The following is an 18,904-nucleotide window of genomic DNA, read 5'->3' on the forward strand; positions in this document are numbered from 1 at the left end:
ACCTAGAGCCTGTTATTTATCAGCGCAGGCTGGTTCATTTGGTCCAATCAGCGCAGGGCTGTGTAAAATCTGCCTGTCACAGTTCCTGCACACGCCAAAGATCCCCCCTTCCCCTCACGTGCGTACATGCATGAAGTTCAGAAGTGTCTTGGTTTGAACACAGCGTGATGGCGGAGAGAACATTCACTAACAAACGTCCGATTCCTTGGTTAACAACCAGAGCTAGGAAAACAACAAATGAAAAGAAGGAAACAAAGATAGAAAGCGACCGTGACCGTAATAAAACTAGGATCAATATCGGACCAGCATTTGAAATATGGCGGAATCTACGAGATTTTAAAGGGTTCAAGCTGGATGCAGAGCTTGCCACATTTCTTCTCCACAGGTAAATGTGCTTTATCAACCATTGATTGTATTTCTGAGTGTTATGTAAGTAATCTAAGTATTCTTGCTAAGTATGCGTTCACAATAATGCTGGTGCACACTAGGGGTGGGAATCGCTTGGACCCTCATGAATCGATTCAGAATTGATTCTTAGGGTCCCGATTCGATTCAGAATCGATTCTTGACGTACTAATTTGCATATCTGTGACGTCATTACGTCGCATTTGCTTTCAAAGCCAGGTTAATGTTTGCGCTTTTGCTAGTCTCTGAACTGTCATATACTGTACTTTAATGCAACTAGGGATAAATAATGTCATTCTTATATACATACATGTCCTGTTTCTGTTGTAAGACATTAAAACCAGTAAAAATATTAATTTAACGTGACATATTAATTCTATATGTTAACCGGCATTAACTTCCACGAACGTTAAGCGTCTAATCATCATCATTATACACAGTGATTGGCAGTATTACTGTATTTATATAATGCAGCGCACCCAGCGACTGAATAACAAACTGTGCATATTTTTACAGAAGTATATTCATGTTATATCTAAACAGTCAGCGTATAGTTTAGGGCAGGGGTGTACAATATGTCGATCGCAAAGGCAATGCTGGTAGATCGCACAACTGCTGCTCCACGCGCAAAATTGTCATTATGGTCTTTTGGAGTAATTGTGAAACATGCAGGTCTTTTTGAGTTGCTGCGCCTTTCTTCTCAAATGTGTTTTGCCATGCCATTGCAGCTCAGTCGTCTTTAACTTCCAAAATTCACATGGATGCGCATTCTTGCCTCACGCAGTTCCTGATTCACACGCACGGTGTGTGTGAGCGAGCAAACGAGAGGGAGAGAGAGGCAGCGTAGCGCTGATTTGTATGCTTCTGATACTGTTTGTTTCACTAAACCGCATCTCCGCTATTTTAAGGAGTACTCGACATGTACTCAAGGATTTTTTTTAAAACTCCTCAAAAAGAAAAGAGTAATGGTGACAGCCCTAAATTCAATGTAAAGATATATGCAGTATAGTCCTACAAGCATTTAAAGTGTTCTTTCTCTTCTGCTCTTGTAAGCTCCGCTATGCGCTCTTGCAGTGCGTGCTCTCTTAAGTTGTCCGTGTGCATCACCGCTCCCCCAGTTGAGTTCCGCCTTTTGGTTCTGATAACGTGACGTTATTTTGTAAACTAACATTTAAGAATCGATTCTTGACATTTGTGAATCGATTCAGAATCGTCCCACGTCCGAATCGCGATTCATCTAAGAATCGATTTTTTTGCCCACCCCTAGTGCACATGCGCTGACAAGGATGAATCGAAGGGAGGTTGCTCTGTGGTAGTGGTGGAGGGGCATGAAATTGTAAACATTTGGAATCAATTCAATCCTCCAGAATTGCTGACGGCAGCTTTAAGACCTCTTCAGGAATTAAGGTAAGTAACATTACATTATACATTAAAATTTTAAATGAAATAAGTACATATTTTTAACAAATGACGTTAAATACAGATTTCTTGTGTTTGAAAATAAGGTTAGTTGGCTAGTTTCCGGGATATTGAATGTTAACCGTATCATCCAGGAGCTGCGTGACGAGAAAACTAACGTTACTTTTGTAAGATTAACGTTAAATAAATGTGTTTTGCAACTTTAATTTCAGCATGAAAATAGGATTTTAACTATATTTGTTGTAAGACACCGTAGGACACCCTTGAGAACGTTTGTCCTTAAGTTGGTTATCCGATATCATATATATAAGTAATACTGAGTAATTCGTTTTTAACACAATAACTAACATTGCCCATTTGTGTAAATACAAAGAACAAAATAAAGATTAGCCCTGAAGGATCTGTTTTATTACATGGTGTGGGTACAACCCCATATCAGCCTTAAATGATGACATTAAATATCATTATCAGACAGAAAGCGGTATGTATGTTTTGTCAAAAAAATGTACTGGCATTTTAAAGTCTATAACCTCTTAATTTTTTCATCATCCTGGCGACGAAATAATGTAGTATATTTATCTAATGTTAGCAATGTTATCATCAAAGATGATTTGATAATTGCAGATGTCCCACAGTGGAGATGGTCACTATTATAATATATGAAATTGGAAAGAGAAAGTATTGTTTTTGCAGGATTGATTATCGTATCATGGTTAAACAATGGTTGTTATGGTGAGACAGTGGTAACATTGAGGTTACAGTTGCTTCCCTTCAAAATAACTATGCAGCTAATCAAAAACCATATTTACTGCCTTTAAAAAAGCAATAAAATCAATTAGCAGCATTCATTTCAGGCTATCTTATATATCAGATTTAATTTTTATGTAACTTGAATCTCTTTAATTTGTCACCAGAGGGGGAGTACTAGATGACACTCCATTTGAGGCTGAAATAGTCCTGGACGGTGTTCAGGTTCCCAAAAAATGAATGTTTATCCCTGTTAGCAATATAACACGGCATACAACGATAGACATTACATGCTGATTCATGTTATTGTTACATGTTAAATGTTTTTTTTTTTTATGAATTTTTATGCCTTATAGCAACATAACATGCACTGAAAAAATAAAGGATTTACTTAAAAATATAGTGCATAATGTTTGCATCCATTTTTTTTATGAAGTTTCCATGCAATTGCATAAAATTTCACGTAAAACTTCCTTAAAAAGGGGATGCAAAAATGATTTGTAGCCTCTTAAGGAACTGCTGAAATTCCACAAGGGGGTGTATTTGTTCCTCAGACGTTGCATAATAAACGTGACATCCGAATATATAATTATAAATCGTGAATGAAAAGTGAGATTCGAATGAATGTTCTGTAGTGATCTAATTGTATACAGTATACAGCCTCACGTGCATGGGAGGCGGTGTGCCGTGTACGGCACAGTGATCCTTATCCGGTTAAGTAAATCCAGTGTTTTATTTTTTACAGCCTTGTTTCTATGATTTTTTTTTTACTTAATCAAAAATGTTTTAAACAATCAATGTTATATTTAAAAAAGTTCTAAAAATAAAAAAAATCCTTTAATTTTTACTGTCTTGTGTCTTTTCTTACAGTTAATGTATTAATTGTATTAATTGTGTAATTGTATAAACAAGACTTTAATGGTAGCACTTTATTTTACAGTACGTGTACTTCCCTTGTACATATATGGGAAATAATGTACCTACCGACAAATGTGTGATATTTACTTTTAGCTATCTACATGGTAATTAATTGGTATCATTACTGTACTTACCAGTGGTACATACTTGGTAGTTATTATGTAACTCTAGAAAAGTACTGGGTAATAACAGAGACATACTTATAGTGTAGGTATACTGTAACTGACAAGAAACATTACTGTACTTACAAATAAATGTAAAATATAAGTATTTAGTATTTACAGGCAAGTTAGGGTAAATGACAGGTATTTATAGTGTACATATATGATAACTAATATCAAACACTACTGTACTTACACATTTGTCGGTAAGTACACCAACTTATTTACCATATATGTACAAGGTAAGTACACGTACTGTAAAATAAAGTGCTACCACTTTAACGGTAGAAATAACTTAAATCACAGTGTTAAAAATACCTTAAAATATTGTGTCTCACCAACCAATAAATGTAAGCTCTACAGACTAAACTTTTTGAGCTAAAATTGCTTAAAATCCCATGTGATACCAACCAATAAATGTAAGCATTGCAAACAAAAAAAAAAAATAGCTAAAATTGCTTAAAATTCCAGGTGAAACTTGCTTAAAAAGAGGGACGCAAAAATGATGCAGTGTATTTTTTAGTAAATTCAGCGTATTGTTTTTTACAGTGTGCATTTACTCAAGTACTTTACACCTCTGGTTGTTTGCCTAAGAGTGTATGATTTGTTTTCTTCTTTGTATACCTAGTACCAGTATGTGTATAATTATAACAATCATTCAGATCTACTGTGTTTCAGGTACAGCTGGAGAGACTCATGTGTTCAGTAGTTCAGGTGAAAATGTCACTCTGCCCTGTAATAATGATCTTTTTGACTGCACCTCAACTACATGGGACTACAGCAAACATAGATCATCAGTTACAGTAGAACTGGTTAATGGAGGAATAAAGAAGATAAACGTAAAAAGAGCTGAGAGACTGAGTCTGGGGTCTGACTGCTCTCTGAACATCTATAAAACAACAAAAGAAGATCGTGGACAATACACCTGCAGACAATATGTGAATAGACAAACACATACTGATGCACAGATTTTTCTACATGTTCTTCATGGTAAGTTTTTTAGAATTTATTAATAAAATGTTTGTTGTTAAGTGGAAAATCTAGTATGAAATTTCTGTCTTATATTTCTCTTTCAGTTTCTCTATCATCCATACAAACTGAAATGAGATCAGGCAGCTCTGTGACTCTCACCTGTCAGCTGTTTACATATGGTAACCATTGTGATGGTTTGGTCCATATTGAGGGAATTCAGCTGTTCTGGGTGAATCAGGCTGATGTTAATCTACAGACAGACTCCAGATATCAGATATTATCACCAGGCAAATGTATCATTACTCTGACTACAACACTCCTGAATGAAGACAACAACAGGAAGTGGAGATGCCTGGTTAAAAAGAAAAATGATATTAAAACCTCAGCCAGCTATACTGTCAAGTTTAAAGGTAAGAAATCTAAATTTTACTAAAATAATTTGAGATCTTAGACAAATAATTTGAGAATCTCAGAGGCAAAAGCATCTAAATTCACCTCCATCAATAAAGAGATAATGATATTAACCATGTGCTCTCTGCATGTATTACACACTCTAAAAATGGCTGGGTTATTTTTGACCCATAATGGGCAAATATTGGCCAGAACACATGCTGGGTTAAAATGACCCAATGTTTGGCTGTTGTTATGCAACCATGGGGAATAATAGCCCAGCAGTTGGGTTAAACAACCCAGCATTGGGTCTATTTTAACCCAGCAGTGTGTTCTGTCCAATATTTACCCATTATGGGTCAAAAATAACCCAGCCATTTTAAGAGTGCCTGTTTATCAAATACTACTTAAAATCTGCTTAACTCTTTCACCGCCAGGGTTTATTTTTAAGTTGCCAGCCAGCGCTTTTCACGATTTTCACAACAGTTTAATGCCTTCCAGAAAATGTTCTTTAAATATATAAACATACAATATACCAAATGAAAGAACAGACCCTCTGCTTTCAAACAAAAAACCTGTTTCATCCTACCTTCAGTGGTTCTTTTGTAATCAGCTTTTGAATATGGGTAGGTTTCTGCAAAAACAATACATTGAGCAAAAAGCAGAGATAATTCCATTTTTGTGATGGACATTTTATTGAGATCCCATTCAGAGCAATCTTTAAAACCGACACGGACATGCAGCCGCTTGCCATAGGGCAATGCTTCTGGGTTTAAAAAGTTGCGGACATTGCAAACCATCAGCGTGAACAAGACACAGAAAACAATACCATAAGGGGCGTGCCATAGTGAGGATGCACATGTCATGGCAACATGAAGTTATGGTTCAGCTCTTTAGATGCTTTTTACAGTTCAGGATTTACATGCAGATCAACATTCACAAAGAGAAACGTCAGCAAACTGGACTGAAGTAGATATCAGGTAAGTTAGCTCGTCACTTAACGCGCTGAAGCAAAGATAATTTTGCAGCATAAAAGAATATTGCGTCACGTATTGGAGCAGCAGTGGTGGCTGGTGCTAAAAAAAATTGGAGGGGTGCATACAAACTTGAAATTAAACTTTTACTGTAGTAATGCAGGTCTGTAAATAGATGTTTATCAGGTGATGAATATCTGTCACAGGTCGGAGCGGACCCAAGATGGCTAAAGGGTCACGCCCCTTCCTAGCTTTCCACCTCGAGGAGGTTCCCAAGACCATCCCAATGACCAGACAGACGAGTATACTACTTAAAATGTAACTTTATTAAATATTTAAAAGCAGGGGGAAAAGGGCTTCTGCTTCTCGCCTCCAGGGCTCTTTCAACTGTGGAGCGGGGGCTGGGACTCCTTTCCAGGACTCTTTCTGCAATCCGTGGCGCCCTCCGCTTCTTCCTGGAGGCAGAACAGGGAAAACAACAATTAATGGGCTGGTCCAGAACTTGGTCGCTACTTGCCTAACACCCTCGCCTCTCTCGCTCTCGTAGGTCCTCTCTGCTGGGACTTTGCTGGGCACTTGGGGGGTCTTCCACGTTCCACAGAGGTGAGTTAGTGACCAAAGGTAAGGGTTCTCTCAGACTGGAGCCTGTCGTCGGCTCTTCCGAGTGTTGCTGTAAGCACAGGTAGATTACACACCACAAGGGTAAGTTACTCACAAGACGTGGGCCTTTCTTTCACTTCAGGACGTTCACTGGAGCAAGGTAAGTGGTTCACGCTATTGAGACTGTTCGTTCCTCTTCGAGGTGTCGCTGTAAGCAAAGGTAGGTTACACACCACAAAAGGTAAGTTACTCACAAGGCTTGGGCTTTTCGTTCACTTCGGGGCATTCACTGGAGCAAAGGTAAGTGGTTCACACTATTTAGACTGTTCGTTCCTCTTCGAGGTGTCACTGTAAGCAAAGGTAGATTACACACCACAAAGGTAAGTTACTCACAAAACTTGGGCTCACCCAACGCTCCTCCAGGCAGTGGGCTTTCACCACGACGGCTGTACACAATATACCTTCACCCGTCCGCTTAAGCTTCTTAGGTGTCGTGGGGACTGGTGGGTCAGGTGACGCGGAGCCGAACGCTTCCCGGGCTCCCCCTCCTTTTTGATAACAGGGGTCTTGAGCTGGGGCGAACTCTCGACGAGGCTCTGCACACACAGATGGTTCTTCTAGGCAGATCTATCCACAACAATGACCCTCGGTCTGTACGGTGCACTTGAATCGCTACTCACGCTGAAATACCGCTGGGCTTCACCACTGCCTGCTTTCTGGGTTGGCGCGGGCCTTTGCTAACACACAGGGGATCAAAGTTTTAGTTGCCTCCTCTTGTGTGGTTCAGGCCTCAACGTGCTGTTGACTACTCACGATCTTCACTGGGCCAGGGCGGCTTCGGTCACTATAAGCACAGCATACACAGCAAGCTTTAGTGTAAACACGCAATAAAATTCACAACTCACCCACAGCACTCTGCACACACTTCACGGGAGTTAAAGACTTGGCCGGCTGGACTCAGACCCCTCATGAGGCTGGTTGGGCGTTATCCTTGCCACAGAGAGACAATGTTGGCACGTAAATATAATCAACAAACCCCTGTATGCTCCTGGTTACCCTTACGGCTCGCCCACGTTTCCCTCCGCAGTGGGGCCGGTAACCTTCAACACACTCACAATGCACACCAAGTAACTCTTCTTCTGAATATTTCGTAAGTACACATTGACTGTTACTCACACTTCGTTGTCATTACGTCCATGCACCAATGCATACAATGACCTTGTGTTCAGCCCACTCACAAGTGAAATCGCCCAATATTCTCTTCGCCCAGTCACCTCCAACCTCTTATCTTCTGTTAGCACACCACCGCTTCCGTTATCTTCCCCAAGGGATCGATATAGGCCAACACAACGGGTCTGCACAGCAGCAACAAAGCACACACAAAAGCACACTGTTTGATGTCTTCAAAGTTCTTTTTGTACTCTGCCTTCCCTCCTAGTTGACCTATCAGCAATCGCTGTATTAATCGCCTTCACCTGTACGTAATCTGGCTTGATTTGGTGTTCGGGGAAACCCCGGAAATTCCGGTGTTCGGAGTCAGTCGTCCGGGCGGAACCCATCTTACTCACTTTTGGTTCCGCCCCCACAAATCGTCACCTGGTGACATCTCGTTAGGCCTACTGCTTAGTTTAAATCCTGAAAATTTTACTGTTCAAGTCAATTAAATCATGAAATAAATGTAGCCTACTATGAATCTGTAAATCTGAGTATAATGTGGGTTTATTATCAGTAATGATCTAATCATGGTAATCATTCACACACAAACACACAGAGTTTGCGTTAGACTATGTCATTTGAAAATCCCGACAGTCAATTATCAGTCAATTATGTACAAACTGTATATTCTATTCCCCTTACCTACCCCATTCCCAAACCCCAACCATCACAGAAACCCTTCTACTACTTCACATTTTCAAGAAAACATAATTTTGTTTGATTTATAAGCTTGTTTCCTCATGGGGACACAAGGTCAAAAAAATACTGGTATTCCTATCTTTGTCCCCACAACGTGATAATTACCAGGTACACACACACACACACACACACACACACACAAACACACAGACAGACACACACACACACACACACAGTAAAGTTGCCTAAGCCACAGAAAATGTAAACTCGACAATGATCATTTCCTGCTGCTCAATCTGGTCCAAGCTCCTTAGTCCTTCATTTATTCTTCAACTGAACGCCTTGTAAAGGTGATTTTGTAAGCATAAAATCATATTTTCTTTTATCTCAAGATATTTAACTTACTTTCACTGATCAGTACTGTATCTAGCAGTTATATGGCAATCTGCTGACGGTTATGAGACTCTGAAAATGAACCAATCACATGAGGTCAAAGACATAAAAAACAATATTGATGATCGCTTGCAACATAAGTGGGAGGGTTTGGGACGCACAGTCCTGCGCCCCAAGGTATATCCGAAACCAGCCAAATAGAGCTCAGCCTCACGTCACATACCCTTTTTACTGACCTACATACACACTCGTTAGGGGTGCGCCCCAGACACACAAACATGATACACACACTACAAACTTAGTTTTGATTTTTATTTTTTTAAATAAATGATAACATGACTAACAGTGAAATACTAAACGATTTTAATTTGTATGAATTTGCATTATATATTTAACTTTTTTGTTACATGTTAAAGTAGCTTTCCTCTCTGGCCAACTTTGGGGGATGGCGCCCCAACGCCCCCTGGTGACCAGCCGCCACTGCCCTGGAGCTTATAATAAACAAAACTGCACGCTTGTTATTGCAAGAAGATATATCGTTCAGCTCCTCAAAATGGGGGTTTAAGGTGGTCTTCTGATTGGTCAGTTTAAATGTATGATGTTGGGTTTAGTCACATGGTCAAGGAAAGGGGATAAAAGACCAAGTTTGGGGGTCTTCTGGGCTTCTTGTTATTGTGCTCATCTGTCTTTGGGCTGGTCTCCATGAGATCTGCTCTTGGATTCTCTATGCTTTTCTTCTTTACCTGAGCTCAGGCCCGGATTGGTAATAGGGAGAGCTGTTGTCATTCCACGGGGATGAAGGTTGCCTTCCTAGACTGCTAGAACTCACAGCAGCCCCATTCGCGTATTTGCGGGTGAGAGATGTCCCCACCGCTTTATGCCCAAGTTGATTGTGTCCCGAGTCCCGACCACTTATTGGAAAAATTATTGCATAAGGGTTCATTAACATCTAAAAAGCATGGAAAATGCAGGACGTGCTGCTTTCTTCTGCTTTTTAAAGCGCTTACTTGTGAACACGAGTTTTGTTTCAGACGCGTCTGAGTGTGCTTGCCGGCCACGCGTCTATATTTAAAATAAACTTGACCGCATCTTGATACGAACGGCCTCTAAAAGGAAAAGGATTTACAAATCGTATATTTTTTATCCAAGTCATTGATGTAACAATGAATCAATGAATCAACAATGTATGTTCCATGATGTTTTCTTTTTTAACACAATGAAGGCCTACCTTAGCCTAAGTTATTTGGCAATAGGCATGATCTAAGTACTACAAAAAAGATACAGATTTTTTCCATTTGTTTCCAATGCATAGGCTACTTGAGAAATCTTGCTTGTGTATTGTTTATCAGGGGTTTCCAAACTTTATCAACCCAACAGGTATTTTCAAGACCCATCATTTTTTTAGAAATAGAAATATAGGGGAAAACACAAACCCATTTGTATCCTTTTGTTTTTGAATAAGTTTACTTGAGTAATAATAAAATTATGGCAAAAATTATAATTGTTTAGGCTACTGCGTTTGGACTGAATAGGAAATTATATACAATAAATTGCAAGGCTCAGAGAACAGTGCACTACTGCAGACTTATACCACTGAGGGTTGAATTATATTATTTTAATACAGTCATTTATGATATATAATATATCAAATACATTGAAAACAGTTAATTGTACATGTATTCATTACCATTTCATGCACTTTTAGTGTAACCATTTCAATTGTAACTTTATGTCAGTACTGTTATTAAACCTTTTCATTTACAAATCTATTGTTTAGTTTTGATTTAATGGTAATACTTAAACACTACAATATTGCAGTACAATATATTTATATTCTAGCAATGCTCTCCCACATATTTTGCTATCATAACTGCACTTACTTCCGTCATGGAAAAATTCTGGGTGCATTTTCTGTGTATTTTCCAGGAATGTCTGTGTGAAAAGGGCTTTAGAGGGTTTTACATCTGAGCTTTCATTCAATTTGAAAAGTTCATTGTTCTCTGATGTTTTATGTGATGTTTAAGCCCGCAATACTGTATGTTTCACCTGAGCTAACAGAGCTGAGTTTCACCTAAGCCAACATATCTGTTATGTAGGTCCAGCTGTGACAAACCCACCAATCACCACCACAAACTTTGAGACAAAATCAACTACAAATGCATCAGAAACTGAAGGCAGTAAGATTTGGGTGTCATTATACAGAGGTATGAAGTTTTATTACAGCACCACCCTGCTTCATTGTTTATACCCTTGATTTAATCTGTAGTTACTGACAGATTTAATGGATTTAATATTGTTATTCTCTGTATTGTCTGTCCACACATCTGTCTCATAGTGATTATAGTGATTATTGAGATCACAGCATTCACTGCTCCTACTGTGATTGTTTTTCTGATCATCTGTACAGGAAGAGCTGGTGAGTTTTAACCCATCACACAATCTGATTATTCACATTAACATATAGCGCGAACGATTTAGGCTAATATATTTACAAGAAGTTACTCATATTAATTTAAGGTTTTCTTTTTTAGAAAACAGAAGAATGACTTAGACCACCTAGAAGAAAGTGATATCAACAATATTAAAATAAAATACTCCCTTTATAATTTGCAACAACACAGTAAAAATTTGGATTTTATATGTATATGAGTAACGCATTCAAAAACATAATTTTCCGGCAATCAATATGGCATAGCCTGCATTAAATATGCTAACAGACAGACTCAGGCTGTTTGTGTAATGTAGCTGAATTGAGACTTGTTTCATATCTGCTTCAATCTGTTTTAACTTTGCATAGTTTTCTTAAAATGTCTTAATTAAAATTCTGGACTCCTAACATTATGTCTTCTTAATTGAGATCTTAAATTATGATGATTTTATTTATGGTAAAGCCTAAAAAATATAATATGTGAACTTGTATTGCAGCAAAGAAATAACTTTTAATGAAGTTATTTATTTAGAATTCATATTGTTCATATTCATTTAATTCATATTACATAATTACGGTAAGTTCAGAAATTAATGATGATAAAGATAATGATATAATATCTTTATGACTTTTCCACACATCACTTTTTTTCACAGTTGTGTTTAATGAACACATCCAAAACCTTATTCTGCATTGTGCTTATCAACTACTATTAGCCAAGGATTTCAACCGGTTCACGGAACGAAAACGAAACCAGAAACTTATGGGGCCCTATCTTGCACCCAGCGCAATTGACTTTGTCAGTGATGCATGTATCATTCGTATTTTGCACCGGCGCACAGCGGGTTTTTCCCTCCACAGACGCACGTCGGCAAACTAGGGAATGAACTTGCGCTCCCTGGGCGGTTCAGCGCAAAAAAGGAGGCGTGTTCCGGCGCAAACCATCCCTGATGCTATTTTGCAGTTTCAAAAAACAATTGCGCCACTGACCAGAAAAAAACTACTCTAAAGTCAGTGGTGCGTTGCACGTTGTTCATTATGCTATTGTAAGGACGCATGCTTGACCATAATGTATAGCGTGCACAACGCGCACACACTTGGCTTATCTAATCAAGACATTAGACTGTCACGAGTGTCACAAATTGCTGCATTAGCATCATCTACCCCAGATATGGGTACAACTCGAGTAGCCAATATTGGTATTCTACCACCCCCTGTACAGCTTGAAAATAGATTTGAAGCACTAATGAGTTTGGGTGAAGAATCCCCAAATGTTAATGGACACAGATCACATCAGCCAGTAGCTTACGGAGCTAACAGACGCTCAATATCATACAGGCAGCGACGCTCCGCTCAGACAGCAGCCGAGCCAAGCACGCTGATAGTGGGTGACAATATTATCAGAAACTTTGAAAGCAATGCTACCCGTACATACTGTTTTCTTCGGGCAACGGTTTCTGATAAGTTAACAAGGAACTTTGCAACATTCTGATGAAACATAAGTCTGTCAGTCGGATTGTCATACATGTGGGAAAGAATGATATTCGGAAAGAGCAGTCTGAGCTCCTTAAGGGGGATTTCAATGAACTTTTTGAAACACTTGCAAAACTGAAAGTTCAATCTTTCATCAGTGGACCTCTCCCAGCCCGAGGAACAAAAATATGTTTTCTCGGCTATTAAGTTTAAATTCATGGCTGCAAAAAACCTGCACCATGAGAGGACTGAATTACATTGACAATTTCAATATCTTCTGGAATCAAAGGCAACTTTTTAACACAGATGATATCCACCCAAACAAACTAGGTGCTAGGTTGCTTAAAAACTATATATTTTTCTCCATGCATCATCCATCAGCTGAGTGTGCCAGTCCACTACTGAACAGCGGAAATGACCACAGGATTTTACACCAGCACCTGGATGGACATTCAGATGACAAGGATAAAACTCTGCAGTTACAACAATTACTGTTCACAGACACAGCTCAGGCTGAGCCCTGCCCACAGACCTCGCTACAGCTGGATTGTGAATCAACACCCAAGGACGTTTCTGTTGATAACAACAACCATGGAATGCATGATAACACTCTCTCCCAGCCTTCAGGAACACCAGAATCACAGCTGATGTCGTCACACTCTCTCTCCCTCTCTCCAACATCACCCCTTCTATGCTTTTCAGAGAAAATGGAGAAACTGGTATTTGCTGGAACAAAGCTCTCCCACTCTATTGCTGCGAGTCCCCAAATATCAACCAAAAAACGGCGGGCTCCTCAACCACCAAAGCCTTCGGGCCCAGCCCAGCCCGCCCTCCCCCTCCATCTGAGAGAGCACTCCGACCTCTGCCTCAACTCTCATCTGCAAACAGCACTGGTAACTGATATGTGTTGGGTTCCCGCTACGTCAGAAGTAACAATCATAAATATTGTAAGAACAAGCGGGCGCCCGATGTCCCTTTAGCTTTCCCTATCTCTGTCCTGACATGTGATAGTGTCACAGGTAGGGGTGGACCCAGATGTAAATAAGGTCACGCCCCTTTCTCCACCTCGAGGAGATTCCCAAAGCCACCCCAATGACCAGACACACAAGGTAAGCATAAAATTAAAATATACTTTATTTAATTTACTTAAAAATATTAAATAGGGAAGGGGAAAGGGGAACTTAAAATAACGGCCACTCTAGGCTCTCCTCCACAGCTCAACATCTCAGTGTTCACGTTGGCTCTCTCTCTCTCTCTCTCCACAGATGACTGCTGGGACACAAAGGCACAATGAATCGGTTTCCAATGGTTCCCTCACCTCTGCGCTGACTACAGCTTTGGGTAGGTATGGCTCTCTTCACAGTTCGATATCTCAACGTTCACGCTGGCTCTCTCTCTCTCTCTCCACAGATGACTGCGGGGACACAAAGGCACCATGAATCGGTTTCCAATGGTTCTCTCACCTCTGCGCTGACTACAGCTTTGGGTAGGTATGGCTCTCTTCACAGTTCGGTATCTCAGCGTTCACACTGGCTCTCTCTCTCCCTCTCCACAGATGTCTGCTGACTACCGCTTCGAGGTAGGTATGGCTCTCTGCACAGCTCTCACAACACACTCCTCTTCCCTGTTGATTTGGCAGTTTTAACAGGTCATATATTATTTACCAGGGTGGCGGACTTACGATAGCTGGCTACGCGATGCGTCGACTGGACAGTGGTTTCCTACGTGACGCCGGGGGCCAAAACCCTCTCGGCGAGCTCGTTGGTCTACAGAGGGGCGAGAACGTCACGCCGGCACACCGGGTCGAGCGCTGCCCTTTCCTCGAGACCCGTTGGTCAATCGAAACTGGACCGGGGCGCCCTTTCGTCGAGACCTCGGGCCGGCGGATCTCCCTCGCCTCAACTCTGTGATGATAAAAAGACACAGGTAAGGTAGCAATATTATAGGTAATACTCACACACCGTCAATAGCACAGTTCTTCACCGCCACTCCTAAACTCAAGTCCGCCGGGCGTTTGGCTGGGAAAATACTTCGAGATGCCACTCCGTGATTTTAAGACTGAAACACACTCACAGCATATTCATGTACAGGTCTTACTCTAGGACCGTTCTTCCTTTTCGTCGTCTCAGGAACGAGTGACTGGAGGCGGGGGTACGTCAGACAAGACAACAGCAATCTCACTGCAATACACAGCATTACACAGCACCACTTCAAGTGAAAATTTCTACATCCAAGACTCACCCACCACGCTCAGTGCACACAATAGACGCCCGTCTTCCTTTACTTCGCTCTGGACGAAAATATGGAGATGGTAACTCGGCCTAGTGTTTGTTTTCGTCACTGGAGCTGTTTCAGCACAAAGACCCTTCGGCTCACCCACCGCGCTGGTTCAGGGGTAGGGCCACCCACTCTCTTTCGGAAACACTCAAGAGATATACAGGTCAAATACATGCACAACACCTCCATAAGGAGACTCCGTTACTCACAACTGCTGCACTTTCTTCGTCCCACGTTCCCCAAGGTTGATCTCACCCTGCTAGGACTCCAGATGCATAGACAGGGTGGTTTTCAGCCACCAACACCACTTTTCCACAAACGTATACTCACAATGGTGCGTCTTTCCTTCCTTCGTTTCTTTCATCCAAGGTCAGTATTCGTTTAATTCTTCTACCTATAAGGTCTTCGGTATCTTCATCAATGTAAGTCAACAACAGGGATAATAAGCGATTTCGGGGTGCTCCTTTCAAAAGATCCACCGCTTTCCTTCCTTTCGCCTCCTATGGCTCTGTCCTCTCTCCGCTCGCTTTAGCGATCCCCGGATCAACAGAGCTTCGGGCTCTTCAGAAGGTGCGTGTCTTTGTATTGCCTTCGGCAAAGGAGCTCCCCCGTGTCACTCGCCTCTCGTGTCCATCGCGCTCGTGTGAATCGCCCCCTTTCTGTGTTCCAACAGAGCTATTTAAGTGCTTCATTGTCTTCCAGCCTCCAATCACACTTTGCCTAACCAATGCCTCACACCTGTGGCTCGTAAAGCCCTAACAGCGTCGCCCGGGAAACCAGGAAGTAAAAAGGTCCGTCTTCATATGCGGCCCGGTGGGGAAACTTCCGGGCGGAACCAAAACTTCCATAACTTTGGTTCCGCCCTTAAAAAGATCGTCACCTTGTGACATCCGCCAAATCTGTCACAGGTAGGGGTGGACCCAGATGTAAATAAGGTCACGCCCCTTTCTCCACCTCGAGGAGATTCCCAAAGCCACCCCAATGACCAGACACACAAGGTAAGCATAAAATTAAAATATACTTTATTTAATTTACTTAAAAATATTAAATAGGGAAGGGGAAAGGGGAACTTAAAATAACGGCCACTCTAGGCTCTCCTCCACAGCTCAACATCTCAGTGTTCACGTTGGCTCTCTCTCTCTCCACAGATGACTGCTGGGACACAAAGGCACAATGAATCGGTTTCCAATGGTTCTCTCACCTCTGCGCTGACTACAGCTTTGGGTAGGTATGGCTCTCTTCACAGTTCGGTATCTCAGCGTTCACACTGGCTCTCTCTCTCCCTCTCCACAGATGTCTGCTGACTACCGCTTCGAGGTAGGTATGGCTCTCTGCACAGCTCTCACAACACACTCCTCTTCCCTGTTGATTTGGCAGTTTTAACAGGTCATATATTATTTACCAGGGTGGCGGACTTACGATAGCTGGCTACGCGATGCGTCAACTGGACAGTGGTTTCCTATGGGACGCCGGGGGCCAAAACCCTCTCGGCGAGCTCGTTGGTCTACAGAGGGGCGAGAACGTCACGCCGGCACACCGGGTCGAGCGCTGCCCTTTCCTCGAGACCCGTTGGTCAATCGAAAACTGGACCGGGGCGCCCTTTCGTCGAGACCTCGGGGCGGCGGATCTCCCTCGCCTCAAGCTCTGTGATGATAAAAAGACACAGGTAAGGTAGCAATATTATAGGTAATACTCACACACCGTCAATAGCACAGTTCTTCACCGCCACTCCTAAACTCAAGTCCGCCGAGCGTTTGGCTGGGAAAATACTTCGAGATGCCACTCCGTGATTTTAAGACTGAAACACACTCACAGCATATTCATGTACAGGTCTTACTCTAGGACCGTTCTTCCTCTTCGTCGTCTCAGGAACGAGTGACTGGAGGCGGGGGTACGTCAGACAAGACAACAGCAATCTCACTGCAATACACAGCATTACACAGCACCACTTCAAGTGAAAATTTCTACATCCAAGACTCACCCACCACGCTCAGTGCACACAATAGACGCCCGTCTTCCTTTACTTCGCTCTGGACGAAAATATGGAGATGGTAACTCGGCCTAGTGTTTGTTTTCGTCACTGGAGCTGTTTCAGCACAAAGACCCTTCGGCTCACCCACCACGCTGGTTCAGGGGTAGGGCCACCCACTCTCTTTCGGAAACACTCAAGAGATATACAGGTCAAATACATGCACAACACCTCCATAAGGAGACTCCGTTACTCACAACTGCTGCACTTTCTTCGTCCCACGTTCCCCAAGGTTGATCTCACCCTGCTAGGACTCCAGATGCATAGACAGGGTGGTTTTCAGCCACCAACACCACTTTTCCACAAACGTATACTCACAATGGTGCGTCTTTCCTTCCTTCGTTTCTTTCATCCAAGGTCAGTATTCGTTTAATTTTTCTACCTATAAGGTCTTCGGTATCTTCATCAATGTAAGTCAACAACAGGGATAATAAGCGATTTCGGGGTGCTCCTTTCAAAAGATCCACCGCTTTCCTTCCTTTCGCCTCCTATGGCTCTGTCCTCTCTCCGCTCGCTTTAGCGATCCCCGGATCAACAGAGCTTCGGGCTCTTCAGAAGGTGCGTGTCTTTGTATTGCCTTCGGCAAAGGAGCTCCCCCGTGTCACTCGCCTCTCGTGTCCATCGCGCTCGTGTGAATCGCCCCCTTTCTGTGTTCCAACAGAGCTATTTAAGTGCTTCATTGTCTTCCAGCCTCCAATCACACTTTGCCTAACCAATGCCTCACACCTGTGGCTCGTAAAGCCCTAACAGCGTCGCCCGGGAAACCAGGAAGTAAAAAGGTCCGTCTTCATATGCGGCCCGGTGGGGAAACTTCCGGGCGGAACCAAAACTTCCCTAACTTTGGTTCCGCCCTTAAAAAGATCGTCACCTTGTGACATCCTCCCCCGCCAATCCGTTCTCGTCCCGAGAACGCGTTGTTTGGGGACTGATAATGCGTTGGTGGGAACTTTACTTTTTTTTAAAAAAAAACCGTGGTAGGTCATTGGGGGACCTTGGTCTCAACCCGAGGTGCCCTGCCGACTACGCCAAATCTGTCACAGGTAGGGGTGGACCCAGATGTAAATAAGGTCACGCCCCTTTCTCCACCTCGAGGAGATTCCCAAAGCCACCCCAATGACCAGACACACAAGGTAAGCATAAAATTAAAATATACTTTATTTAATTTACTTAAAAATATTAAATAAGGAAGGGGAAAGGGGAACTTAAAATAACGGCCACTCTAGGCTCTCCTCCACAGCTCAACATCTCAGTGTTCACGTTGGCTCTCTCTCTCTCTCTCTCCACAGATGACTGCGGGGACACAAAGGCACCATGAATCGGTTTCCAATGGTTCTCTCACCTCTGCGCTGACTACAGCTTTGGGTAGGTATGGCTCTCTTCACAGTTCGGTATCTCAGCGTTCACACTGGCTCTCTCTCTCTCTCTCCACAGATGTCTGCTGACTACCGCTTCGAGGTAGGTATGGCTCTCTGCACAGCTCTCACAACACACTCCTCTTCCCTGTTGATTTGGCAGTTTTAACAGGTCATATATTATTTACCAGGGTGGCGGACTTACGATAGCTGGCTACGCGATGCGTCGACTGGACAGTGGTTTCCTACGTGACGCCGGGGGCCAAAACCCTCTCGGCGAGCTCGTTGGTCTACAGAGGGGCGAGAACGTCACGCCGGCACACCGGGTCGAGCGCTGCCCTTTCCTCGAGACCCGTTGGTCAATCGAAACTGGACCGGGGCGCCCTTTCGTCGAGACCTCGGGCCGGCGGATCTCCCTCGCCTCAACTCTGTGATGATAAAAAGACACAGGTAAGGTAGCAATATTATAGGTTATACTCACACACCGTCAATAGCACAGTTCTTCACCGCCA

General features: G+C 42.4%; 1 protein-coding gene across 1 annotated transcript; it reads left to right on the forward strand.

Moving 5' to 3' along the window:
- Positions 1-354: 354 nt before the first annotated feature.
- Positions 355-16,394, forward strand: LOC135743155 (uncharacterized). The gene is made up of 8 exons (XM_073811708.1): positions 355-385; positions 4,329-4,640; positions 4,727-5,032; positions 10,930-11,037; positions 11,169-11,249; positions 13,116-13,627; positions 14,290-14,313; positions 16,305-16,394. Exons 1-8 carry the CDS (start codon positions 355-357, stop codon positions 16,392-16,394), a joined length of 1,464 nt encoding a protein of 487 aa, XP_073667809.1.
- Positions 16,395-18,904: the final 2,510 nt, after the last annotated feature.

Source organism: Paramisgurnus dabryanus, chromosome 13, assembly GCF_030506205.2.
Source record: "Paramisgurnus dabryanus chromosome 13, PD_genome_1.1, whole genome shotgun sequence".
Taxonomy (NCBI): Eukaryota; Metazoa; Chordata; class Actinopteri; order Cypriniformes; family Cobitidae; genus Paramisgurnus; species Paramisgurnus dabryanus.

Bases quoted from the DNA above. Each gene is read 5' to 3' on its own strand.
- LOC135743155 (XM_073811708.1), top strand. From the start codon at position 355: ATGCAGAGCTTGCCACATTTCTTCTCCACAG. The intron at 11,250-13,115 runs GTGAGTTTTAAC...ATCATCCATCAG, and splicing joins CATCTGTACAGGAAGAGCTG to CTGAGTGTGCCAGTCCACTA. The intron at 13,628-14,289 runs GTAACTGATATG...CCCTCTCCACAG, and splicing joins CTCATCTGCAAACAGCACTG to ATGTCTGCTGACTACCGCTT.